This window comes from Phyllostomus discolor, chromosome 2 (genome assembly GCF_004126475.2).
Source record: "Phyllostomus discolor isolate MPI-MPIP mPhyDis1 chromosome 2, mPhyDis1.pri.v3, whole genome shotgun sequence".
Lineage (NCBI taxonomy): Eukaryota > Metazoa > Chordata > Mammalia > Chiroptera > Phyllostomidae > Phyllostomus > Phyllostomus discolor.
In genome coordinates this window covers 34,636,702-34,650,014 of record NC_040904.2, presented here as the reverse complement: position 1 = coordinate 34,650,014, position 13,313 = coordinate 34,636,702, and the positions used below count along the sequence as shown (strand labels likewise).

The following is a 13,313-nucleotide window of genomic DNA, read 5'->3' as shown; positions in this document are numbered from 1 at the left end:
TCCTCAGACACCAAAAAGTAAAAAGCAGGTGGCATGAAAGTGTGGGTTTTATAGGTGTTGAGTTATTCAGCAATTTGCTTTTATACATTCTATTGCACATACTCAGGTGTAGAGGGACGCCGTCTACCTGCCAATTCATGAGGCTCCAATGATACCATGCCCAGAGGCTCAACTGCTTTCTTACTGAACCAAAAACAGTTCTATTCTAACAGGTGAAGTGAGTTTTCAGATAGTCTGTCTAGTGTGAGTTTTTTAAAGATACAGAGTGGAATCTGAGTTTAATTTATTGATAATATCCATTTATTAAAGTACTAGAAAGAAATAGAAGATTCTATATCCCACTCTATTTTAAAATATTCATTTTCTCTCTTCTTTAACATGAAGTTTCTTTGTATGACTACCTACAAAAACTAGTTTTGGTTTTTAAACAGTTTTAGAACACTGCAGATGAATTTCAGTGGCACAATGGTCAGAAAAATGCAATCGGTAAAAATACTGACAAAATGGTTAAGTCATTTCAAATTAAACTGCAATTAAAATTCATTAGGCTTGAACCTTTGAAAATATACTCATTTCTCAAAAAAAGTGTATTCCTAAATGTGTATTCATATAGGTACAAAACAAGTAGTAAACTTATAAAGCAGCATATTCTATTACACAAAGCAATAGAAAAATCTTTTTCCATGTAGCTTATTATAGAAAAACAAACTAAAGGGCATTTCCCCTCATATTGGTAAGCAAGTCCAGGTATTAAAAATAAGCCCTATGGTCAGATTCCAGTCTAATCAATAACCTAGCACTGAACTTAACTACATGTCAATTTACTATAAGTGCAATCACTGACAAAAACAGCTATCACAAATAGTGCTCTCTAACACAGCAGTGTTTAGAGAGGCTAATAACAGTGTTTACAGGCTAATACAGATCTGGGCTGATCTTCCTACACAGAACTCTGTGTGGATCAGAGTACCTAAGTCATTGCTTCACAAAGTGAACTACAGAGAGAAGGCCCTGGTGTTACAGAAACAAGAAATTAACTGAAATGCCCTATGAGCTGTGCACATTTAAAGAATCAAACCCAAGGAGCCTCACTTACACCTAGAACTTATTTAGATGACAAGATTCTGGACTCTGAACTGATGCTATAATGGAGTAATTATAATGCTATAATTGGAACTCTTGGGAGACAGTATTTTGCATGGGGGAGGGACATGAATTATTGGGGGTGCTGGAGTGGACAGTGGTGGGCAGCTTTCTGAGATAGATGGTCCCAAAGATTCCTGCTTGCTGGTATTCACACCTTGTTTAACCGCCTTTCTTGAGGGGGCTGGACTTAGTACTTCCTCTTGCCCTCTAGCTGCTGCTATGATGAAGCCAGCAGCAATAATATAAGTGCCCCCATAGTGAGGCCACTTAGCAAGAAACTGAAGGAAGCCTCGGGCCAATAGCCTGCAGAAATCAAAATCCTGCCAACCACCACTTGAGCGAGGCTAGAAACAGATGGGCCCTCAGACATGCCTTGTACAGGGTGCAGCTCTAGCCCACACCTAGATTTTACTGTTGAGAGGCCTTAAGCCACAGGGCACAACTTGGCTATGCCCAAGCTCCTGGCCCTCAGAAACTGTAAGATAATAAATGTTGTCTTAAGGCACCAAACTTAGCAGTAATCTGTTAATAAATAACTAACAGATAGTTAATGCAGATTTTACCTCTAAAAACATCATCTGGATAGTAACACAATATATATTTAAAGCTTTTATCTAATTTGAAAAAGTTTTCAATTGTAATTTTAGGGTCTTTTAAAATCTCTGCATTTTCAGGTCTACCAAATTCCATAATACATGAAGCTTCTGCCTTCTCAAGTTAAATGAATTCACTTAAATGTCAATAGAATACTAGAGAAATTTAACTTTTTCCCTTATATATCAGAGCCTACATCAGCATTAAGTAGCCCCTACTTGATAGAAAGAAAAGGAAAAAAATCCAAGATAAATTTTACTTCTAAAAAATCACAGGTAGACACAGAGAAAAACTTTGCTTTCTTACATTAGCAAAGGAAAACTAAACTCCTTTGATTAGAAGACTTCCAAAAAACTTCTTACCTTGGATGCACTGAAGTGTTCCATCCTCCGCTCTTATTGTAAAAGTCTCACCTGGATTAACTTGAACGAGAATAACCTGCCAAAGTAACACATTAATTTCAATTTAATATTAGAACATCTAGGATTTTCCTTCGAAGTTTTATTACTAAATTCATGTACCAGACGGGAAGTATGTGGCACAAAATCTTGTATAAACACAAAACCTAGGACATGTCTTAGACCTGGTTCAAAGTGGAGGGGGGTGGGGGCAGTAAGTATATGCATTTGAATTTCGCTAAAGGAATTCTCCAGTTGTGCTTATGATGTGATTTAACTAAAAAAATTCAATTTTAAGATACTTTTTCATTTTGCTCTTTCACTGATTTAGAAATGACAGTTAAAAAACAAAAAAGACCAGAAACCATACTTACAAAGGAAAATAGGACAGAGAAATGAGATTCTGACCTAACACTGTTGCAAACTATTCCCAAGTATCTATTACTGACATGGGTTATATGATTCTTTTGTGTAACAACAGAAACCAATTTCTTTTAAAAGGTTTGGAAAAAAGTATCTCTCTGTAGGATCTAGAAATAATAATGAACAGTACAAAATAAAAATATATTCCACTAGGTCCAACCACTCAGATTTTTAAATCTATTTTTTAAATATATTTTATTCATTATGCTATTACAGTCAGATTTTGAAATCTATTACATAAAGTTCAGTGTTTTAGTCATGTGAACGTACAAATGACAACTTCCAAAGGACTGGGCCAAACACAGCAATGGAAAAGTATTTCTTTCCAGAGCCTCACAGTTTTAGTTCTAATCTAATTTAGTTCCTTTAGATAAAATAGGACAAAAAAATCACTAATTTACATGTAAATACAAATTAAAGAATGTAATCCAGGCTTAAAAACTGTACTTAAAAATCATCATGTGCAAGGCTGACACTAATAAAATAATTACTCTTTCTAGAAATTGACAAGGTGTCAGCGATATTCATCTTACAGTTCTTAGATCAAGCCTTGTCCTTCCCTCCCTTGATACCATCAACACACATCCACCCTGTCTGCAACCACTTCATCTCTGTCCCCCTTCCTGTTCCCCTTCATCTCTGCCTACTACCCACCCTACTCTTTCCCCAGCCGGCTAAGGCCTACTCATCCTTGTGAGCCTAAGAATTGGCATTTCACTCTGAGGAAAGGTCAGGACCCCAACAATAGATATGTTCTCCAAAAACAAACAAACACTCCATTTCTCCTTCCTAGAATGTGCAATTGCAATTAATTAATTAAGCAATTATATCGGTGCCTATTCTTCTTTAATCTAGGCTTTAAAAGCACAAGATCTAGCATAGAATAAGTACTCAAAACTGTGCCTGGCATAGAATAAGTGCTTGATAACTATTTTTACTAAATAAATGAAAGTCATAAAACGTAAGAAAAAACATTGCAAATATTTAACTTAAAAATTAAGCTTTCTTTCCATGAATTTAAAAAGTCAATTTTATTTATGTATGCACCATTAACTTACTAGTTTTTAAAATGTATTCAGATTACATTAACAGGACCTCTCAGCAAAAAGAGAAAACAGGACCTCTCAGCAAAAAGTAGTCCAAACTTCATCCTTGGTGTTTCTCATTATCCATATAACTGAATTGTATCAGTTATTTCAAGGTGATATATTTTCCCTGTACCATACTGTGTCAATAATCTTTCAGTCTTAAGTATTCAAAACTCTCACCATTTTACAAACTCTAAAGGAAATCTCTTGATGTCTATAGAGTGATTAAAACACTTCGATTGCTTTCTTGAAACTGAGCTTTTAAAGTCATTCCTAACATAAAAAATGTTAACTTTATTTTTATATAAACATTGAACTAGACTACAATGGAATGAAACAATACTCCAATAAAGAAAATTATCCATGTGTTTTTAAAAATCCATAGACCAATCCTAACATCACTGTAATAGAGCAGAAACCACCTACTTTGTGTTCATACCTATAGGGACAGGCCTGCAATACAGGGTCCGGCAGAAGTAACGCCTGCTTGAGTGTAGTCAGTAGGATAATAATGTAGGTGTAATAATCTACAGTTTTAATTTGAACATGTCACCTAAAATGTCATATGGTGTGCTCGAGTGTGATATTGTTATATTATAGAATTACATGCTTATGGTTTTGTAATAGTATAGGGGCTTTATTTGTGCTGGACCCTGCATATGCCTATAGAATTAATTAGTTGGAAAAAAAAACCATTGGGCACCAAGACTATGTTCCAGATACTCCTCGATAATCCCAAATTCATACTGCTCCTCCATACTCATAACTGTCACACAAGTCCTGAATGCTGGCTCTAAAAGTACAACTCACCAGCAGTATCTAAGGTCCCAGGCAAGAAGAGGGATTGCTGAGCCGGGTATGTTTTAGATTCTGTCACATTACCTGCTTATTATACTGCATAAAAAATGTCTGTAACAGTTCCTTAGCCGTCACTGACACAAGGCCACATTCAAAGAATGGCCCAGAAGTATCCAGCCACCAAAAGGCATTTATGCTTTCCTCTCTGTTCTTCTGATGAGGTCAATTCCAGAGCCCCATCCCACTTCAGGGGAAAAAAGGATAGGTAAAGGGTTTTTAAGCATCATACTAAAATACCTCCCTTCAAATGTTTAGTTCCTGTAATGTTCCTTGCTGCTGAGTTGCTATGGCAACCAGATTATAATCTACAAGTTACCTCAGAAACCAGGCAAATCTCCTGTGTCCCAATATCAATTTTTCTTAGTAAAGCCAAAGTCATTATTTGAGCCAACCATATTCATCTTGGCACTGAGATATTTTAAATAAAAGCATTTTGCTTTGCTGAAGCGACTGACCTTGCTGTTTTCACTGTCAATAAAGGAGAGATAAAAATAAAAATTTGACACACCCCAGCCCACTGATCTCTCCCTGACACCAGACATGAATGAGAAGGCAGCAGAAGGACGTGCACACAGAGCCTTGAGCAACATGACTCACACCCTGGCAGGCTCCCTGGCACTTCACCTTTTGTATCACACAAGCATCCATCTCTCTCTCTCTCTCTCTCTCTCTCTCTCCTCCCCCCCACCCCCCAGCATCTCTCTGTCTCTCTCTCTCCCCCTCCCTCCCCCTGTCCCCTGGACTTCTTCCTTCCCTCCTTCTTTCTCTAGCCACAAAGCAGACATAGCTGTTATAGGATCTTTTAAATACAGAATGTGAAACATAACATCATTGTCCAAACCTCATCATTTTTTGTCCACTCAAATAAGCATTTCCTGCACTTCCAAAGTCAGCATTAAAACAACTCACACTGCATTCTGTGTCTTGTCAAAGGAGTTAAAGAAAAAAGGTAGAGTTTTTAACCACTGATAGACTTTTGCTCCATAGATGTTAAAATAGAAGCATGTCAACCAAATTATTAGCATACTTCAGGCTACTATTGCTCCATCAGCTCTGCTTCAAATCTGTTAGTGCTATATGAACCATGCAGCTCGAAATCACCAAACACAGTTTATCAAGACTTAATGAAAAATAAGTGACCATTCTTTCAAAGTCCGAAGAAACAATCAAATAAGAGGTCAGGTTAATATAACTGAGCAAAACGCTAAACACAGCATCCTGGGAAAGCTTTACCCAAAAGACAAACTGAAACAGGTGTAACATCTTACCTTAAAATTAAGTCTAAATTCAACTGTTTCTTAGTTAATAGAGAACAGGAAAATTACTTTTGCAATTTAAATTTGCAGTGGTTGATTAACCATGAGATCAATAGTATCTAAGACTACTCCTAAAGGCAAATACCTAATTAATGCCTCAAATAAAAAATCACCAGCCACCTGCCTAAATAATCACTGTCATCATGACAGGAGAGGAGATGCCATTTTACACTTGGAGCTTTTCCCAACTTGCCACTCTTTGTGAGACCTGCCTTAGTCTTAGCTGTCTTGTGTGTAAATGAACACTTCGCACGTGGAGCCAGCATTTGTGATCATCCAACAAATACCTTTACTGGACAAAGTGATATGACCTAAAAGCTGCAGAACAGTTCCATGTAAGAAAGGGTTCTATCCAGGAATATCTAATAACTTTTAAAAAGTGACCTTTGACTACATGAGAGGACTAGTAGCACCTCTGTGATATCTCTCTCATATTCTCTCTCTCCCTCCCTCCTTTTCCATATTCTCAAACTCCAGAGAAATCTTAGGAGAGCTCCACCCAGGCCCCCACAGGACCCGAGCCATCCAACAACACACACCTGACACTCAGGTCTCTGCAGACCACAGTTGACCTCAAGTAACACATTATTCATTGTCTCTCTTTTCTCCAGTCAAGAAAATGAGCTACAGATGACCAATGGTTATCTTCATGGTGATAACATAACACAAAAAAAGTGTCCCAAGATTTAAAACATGAGCAGGTAAAATAGAAAGGTACTGGACCTGCTCACTTGTCCTACTTGAGGCCTGAGTCCAAAGCTGGCAGAAGAGAACACTCAAGACCAGAAGCCTGCAAGGGTCCTCACACACTGGGTCAAGGCACAAGACATGCACAGCATGTAAAACTCTTCCCTCCCTGGTCAACACCACCAACAGGACAAATGGTCTTGTTTTGTTTCTTCCCGGGTTTTAGAACTCAACCTGTTTAAAGCAAGGAGCAAGAAAACTCCAATGCTCCAAAAAAATTTTTTTAAAGATTTTATTTATTTAGTTTTAGAAGGGAAGGGAGGGAGAGGGGGAGAGAAACATCAATGTGTGGTTGCCTATCATGTGGCCCCTACTTGCCCAAAAACCAGGCATGTGCCCTGACTGGGAATTGAACCAGTAACCCTTTGCTTTGCCAGCCAACACTCAATCCACCGAGCCACACCAGCCAGGGCTATGCTCCAAAACTTTTAATACTCTGATTTCCTCAAAAGACAGAAGCTTCAAAAGTTGTCCACATCAAGAGATGTTTTCATCTCTCAAATAGTTGTTTTTTTCTACAATGATTCTATAAATAGCTATTAATTATAGCAACTGTATGCTCCTGACAGGAAGGTATTACTAGCCAGATTTTACAGATAGGGAAACTGAGGCTTAAAGAGGGTAAGTAACTGGTCTAAAGTCACAAAACTACAAAAGGACTGAGCTAGTACTGGACTCCAGCCCTGTCTGACTAAAGACACACTCTTCTACACACAGCTTCCCCCTCTGACCGGGGCAGGCTTCACAGTCAGTTCTCTATGGAGATGCTTCAGTAAATAGCTCTAAGGAGAACAAGCACTTAACGGGGTCAGAGGCATGCCACCAAAGACGGAGGACACTCGCTCTCTTCTAGGAAATCTATGCTCTCACTCCCTGAGCCAAAACGCCTCGCTACCACTGCAGCATTAGGTGGTAAGGAATCCCACGACCAACAACAAATGAGTGTTTTATATTGCGCAGGACTTATTCTCATAAAGTCTTTGTCAAGACCTTGAATTCCCTTAGAATCCTCAGAAAAAGCAATGAGCTAACCACTTGATTATCACAATCACTTGATGCCATTTCTCTGGCCCAATAGTAGGCATAAGAAAAATAAAACATGACTACTCGGAAGATTGCATCTGAAGTTTCTATGCCTCCCAAAAATCACCTGTCATTAACAAAAAAGACAGGAATGGATTCATAGGCAATCAAAGGACAAGAAATCAGATGAACCAAAGAGGACATTTTTATACACTGAAATTACTCCACTGCCTGCTGAAAACACATACATTCAAGAGTTCAATACCTGCCTGCATTTAATGAAATCAGTGTCCTTAGAAGAATGACCACATCTTGGTGTTAATTAAGGAAATATTAATGAGTGCTCAGAATGGGTCAGGCATTCCTCTGGGCATTGGGAATAGTATCTTAGATAATACAAAGCTTTGTCCACTTTGAGCTATTAAGTGCAAACTGCATGGGATGGGGGTGAGAGGAATCAAAAAAAAAAAAAAAAAAAAAAACAGTCTTGGCTGGTGTGGGTCAGTGAATTGAGTGCCAGTCCTCAAACCAAAGGGTCACCAGTTCAATTCCCAGTCTAGGGCACATGCCTGGGTTGCAGGCCAGGTCCCCAATAGGGGGTGTGTGAGAGGCAAACACACATTGATGTTTCTCTCCCTCTCGTTCTCCCTCCCTTCCCCTCTATCTAAAAATAATTAAATAAAATATTTTTAAAATAAATTTAAAAAACTGTTTACTTAAAAAAATAAAACATTTACAGATAGTGGTAAGGGCTATAAAAAAATACAATGGCAGCTTGTAAAAACTGTACATTTACATTCCCACTAATTGTATACTGCCTAGAATAAAGAGATTTTATTACAAAAAGAGCTGCTGTTTGCTAAGAATAAAAATATAGCATTAACTTAAATGGGGGGGAAAAAAAGCAAAATGTAATACAGATGACTAAAACTAGGTTAAAAGCCTCTTTTAAGAGAACCACAAATGCCTGAGTCTAAAGTTTCAACTACAGGACTTCAAGATAAAAACCAAGAATATATAAGACCAAAATTCCATGTAAGCATAAGGGTAGTTTTTCCCTGGGTAAGAGTAACTAACAGCTACCAAATATACTTGTGCATTTGAAGTATGATTATGTTCATTTTATTAAACAAATTTTCAGAGTTGTTGAGTACCAAAAATACAACTCTTCTTTCTTTAGTTAAAAATTATGTTAGCTGAGAACAAAATTTGGTTCCTGTCATCACCATTTCAGGGTGAATGAATCCCTGTCAAAAATGTCCACCAAATGAGGTACAAGCCCTTTCTCATCCTCAATTCCATCCATGGACCCCCTCAATTCCATCCATGGACCCCGTGTTCCCAAGCTGGCCTCTAGCCACACTGATAAGGAATCAGCAGTTTGGGCCACTTATCAGTAAGTGCTTTGCATATTGAATCCTTAGAATGTCTCCCTCCATTTAGATCACAGCTACCTCACAGGTTTTGATTGGCTGAGACAGAGCAACATGATCCACACTGATGTGCTAATTAACATCACACAACTCTGGAAAGCTGTGCATTGAACCTAAACAAACAACTCTACTGTCAGAATCTCAAGACTGGTGAAGAAACATATTTAACTGCCTATATCCCAATATTCTACCATTATAATCTTAAGTCCCATTTCAATGTTGGCCACCTTATTCATTTAACACTGTTCTACCGCCTAAGAAATAATCAGGAAATAACATGCCCTGGCCAATGTGGCTTGGTTGGAGTGTAGTCCAATAAACCCAAAGGTTGTGGGCTCAATTACTGGTCAGAGCACACGCCTAGGTTACAGGTTCTATCTCCCACTGGCTCAAACGGTGACAACTGATGGATCGATGCTTCTCTCTCCCATTGATATTTCTCTCTCTCTCTGTCCGTCCCTCCCTCCCTCCTCCTTTCCTTCCTCCCTCTCTCCCTCTCTGAAAGTAATGAGAAAAAAGGAAAATGGCCTTGGGTAAGGATTAAAAAAAAAAAAAAAGAAAATAATGTGCTCATGAAGAATGTTCTCATTCTTACAACAGAAAACCAGTTCTCAGTACTTTGTCATTAAATATTCTAAAATTAACTATTCTAATTACTATACTTTATTAATTACTTGCTTGATATTTTTGTGCCCAGTAACATAAAATCAGAAATGAATACAAATATGTAACATTCTAGGGTTTTGCAAGGATTTTGCAGGGGAGAAAGGATTCCCCCATGCCCCCACCATGCCAGTGCAGAGTATGTCATCACTTATTAAGGCCTTGACTTTGCATTAATTATTAAACTTATTAATGCTTAATGCTATTATTGAACTCTTAAGTATTCAACACAGACTTGCCGAGTGGTTACTATTATTATACTTTATTAAGCACTGATGATTCTAAGATGAGAAAACTGAAATCCTACCTATTGTGTGTTGTTGGAGGAACAGACAATACAATTAACATAATAAAATGATTATCAAGTACTATGGAAACTGAAGAAACCATGAAGAAATCAGGAAAAGTTATAGTTGAGAGAGACATTTAATGGGAGAGTGGAAGACTGCAACTGAATAAGCAAAAGAACAATTACACAAGCAAATACCTGGGGGAGTGAATGGTATAATGTGTTTAGAATTCAGACGTGCTAGGATTTCAACCTAATCTCATTTTAGTTTCAATCCATTTTTGAACTAATCATTTAACAGTCAACTAAGATACACAAGACACACAGTGAGAAGGGGAAATCAGAAAGATCACACCCCCAATAAATGTAACTTAAAAAAAAACATAAAAAAGAAAGATTATAGTTGAGTCCCAGCTCTGCTGGGTAAGACACTTAACCTTTCTAACCCTTTATTTTCACCGGAAAAAAGTGGCGATACCCACCTCCCTCCCACGTGTGTTTCAGAAGCAGAGCAGCCCTGGTATAGTCTTGGTGCCAGCCTTCCACACAGAATGTGCTCAGTAAGTAACTTTCATTACTATTTGGTTTTCTTTATGTTTCTTTCTACCAGTGGCAAATCTTCCACGTAATAAAAAAAGTGGTCTTTAATAAGGGAGTCAAATGAAAAAATTTTACTGAATCTGCCATGTTTCGTGTTTTCAATAAGATCTTAAACCAGACAATTCTCACCTCTGACCAGATTTTCCGTTTGGGGAACATTCTGGCTTTCCTTAAAGGCTCACCTCCTAACCAATTCACATTCCAGAGTCTGTTCAGCTTCCATGGATCCGGGCAACAACAGTGACTTTGGAATCCATTCACAGAAGTTCTGAAATCTAAGCCCTTTACATCTACAAAAGGGTTTGAATTACTTGGAAATGCTTCTAATTAAGATTATCATAATGAAAGTCAGCAATAAAATGTAATAAAATAACACCACAATGTGTGGAAATTTCCTATTAAGTGCTCAGAAGTCCAAGAAAGGACCCTTTTCTGACCCTTAAGCTGCCCTCCCAAAGCACACAGGAAGAATTAAACCTGGCCAAATTCTCACAGGGGCATTGGGCATTGGGCATTGGCCTTTTCATACACTTAAGCAACTAGTTTGAGAGGTTATGTACCATACAATCCAGGAAAACAGAATTATGCAGCTAGATACTTTGGACCATTAAGTTTTTTTTAAAATGCCAAATTTAGGGTTTCAAGGCAAGTAGATTGAAAATACTCTTCAAAAATATAATGCTTTAAGGTGTTCCTTTCCAGATTTGAGTCTCAGTACTTTGTAAGCACCAGTTGGAAAGCTCAGCGGCGCATTCATACTCTCAGTCTTGGAAGAATGACGTCCTGAGTGCACACACATGCCGACTTGTACAAATGGACAGATTAGGCCAATGCTTCTCTCATTCTGCACCAAGTCCAAATTCAGGACTGACACTAGTCTCCGCAGACAACACAGGGAAAACGTGACAAAAATTTTCCAGCCAGCCCCTCCCCTCCTCGCACGCCCTCAGCACACACAGGCAAACAGCCGATTCTGTGCACGTCCCTAATTCAGGGCCGGTTTATGCACCATGACATCAGTGCAGTATAATGAGCCAAGTTTAAACTCCATCTGGGACAAATAATGTCCAGGCACACTGTGACTTCTTTTGTTTATATACACTGACTAAATATGTCTTGGTGGTAAATGAACTAACTCTGAAGATTGATTTCTCGAGGCCTCCAAAACAATATTCTGCACCCCTGAAGCAACTCCCTGACTCCAGTTCTCTTTCCAAAACTATGCGTAAGTGATTCTTAACAGAACACTCGATTTTGAAACACATAATTAACATCTTGAGAAGAGTCAAAGTCCAAGCAGCCCTTCATCAATCTAAAAAAAAAAGGAAAAAAAATGAGGAACTGGCTAGCAAGAGGGTGTGGTATCGTGGCTCACGGTACAAATAATGCGTGACAGAATTCCGTACCCCTGAGAACAGGAATACCCAGAGGTGACAGACTTAAAAGTGCTCATAACAAAGTGGCCATTTTCTTACTCTTCGAAGGATCAACTTAGTTTTACTTTTATTCTGGCATTACTTAAGAGAAATAATTATAAATTCAGAATGAAAAACAAACAATTTAATAGGTTCAAGTCTTACAACAAGTTTTTAGATTTCTTAAAACACAAAAACTGTGCCTCTGGGGTGATGTAATGCTTGAATGAAAATGAAAGGCGGAGTCTGGGAGGAAAAGAAGGCAGACAAAAAGGCTCCCCCCTCATCTTCCAGGGTGAGTCTCCCAAGGAGGAGGGACGCCTGCTACCCTTCTCTGGACACCACCATCTCTCAGCAGCTGTTGACCCCAAAGGGAACCAACCTCTCCCCTGCTGCTAATCTTAGGGAGAAAACCATTCCCTAAGGAAAGAAAGGGAGCAGCTCCAAGACCCGGTCCTCAGATGACTTCACTCCCAACTCCTCCTCCAAATTCAAGTGGTGCCTCCAGGCCTCAGACACTACCGGGACTGCTCAGTCTGCAATTCTCAGGAGCTCCTGAGTCAGAATCACAGCCACTTCCCAGAGTTAGCACAAAGGTCATATAATGAACCAGAATTACTCTCCTTGGTGAATTTCACCATTTACTACTGTGTAAAACCCAGTTCCATGTCTCTCCAGACTGTTTACCTGAAAGGACAACAGAGAGATGCCTAACCCAAGCAAACCCACCATTCCTGAGAGGCAGGACAAAAGTACAAAAGTGAATTCGAATCCCAGTGCTGGGCCTTGCCAGCTGCAAGTATTTAACCTTTCTGGCCTCTGGTTCTGTCTGTAAAAATGATCACTACTTTACAGGGTCATGATTACTGGGAGAAATGATGTGCATGCTTAGCACCATTCCTAGCACCTCATATGCCCTCAAATAGTTCCTATCAGTTCCCTCCCTCACAGAGGGAACAAAGAAATTAAAATATCAAATAAAAGCCATTCTTTCCAGCAATTTAACTTATTGCCTACAAATAAACACTCAACTAAAAGTTGAAACTAAAAGCCTGCTGGTGATCAGCAGCATGCTTACAACATAACATTTAAGTCTGAAATAAATGCCAAAAATTTATTTAGACACTTGGAATTCTTTCAGTGTCAAAAATCTAACCTTCAATGTATCTTTTACATCGTGAAGGCGCTGAAATCTCTGCAAGAGTCAACCTTATGGGCCCTTTTATTCTACACTCCCTGCTTGGTTTTCGGACAATTGTTGGAAGCTGAACTGCTTGCTGCCACCCGCCAAAGGAGGAGCACACACCTGGTGCGAGGCCG

The 13,313-nt window shown here is 38.8% G+C and overlaps 1 protein-coding gene across 8 annotated transcripts in view; it reads right to left on the bottom strand.

Moving 5' to 3' along the window:
* Positions 1 to 13,313, bottom strand: part of FNDC3B (fibronectin type III domain containing 3B) — a 315,121-nt gene that overhangs the window by 225,796 nt on the left and 76,012 nt on the right. For all 8 annotated transcript variants that reach the window (XM_036017697.1, XM_036017701.1, XM_028504578.2 and 5 more), the window contains exon 3: positions 2,103 to 2,178. In XM_036017697.1, coding sequence (XP_035873590.1) covers positions 2,103 to 2,178 — 76 coding nt within the window. The remainder of the gene's footprint in view (positions 1 to 2,102; positions 2,179 to 13,313) is intronic.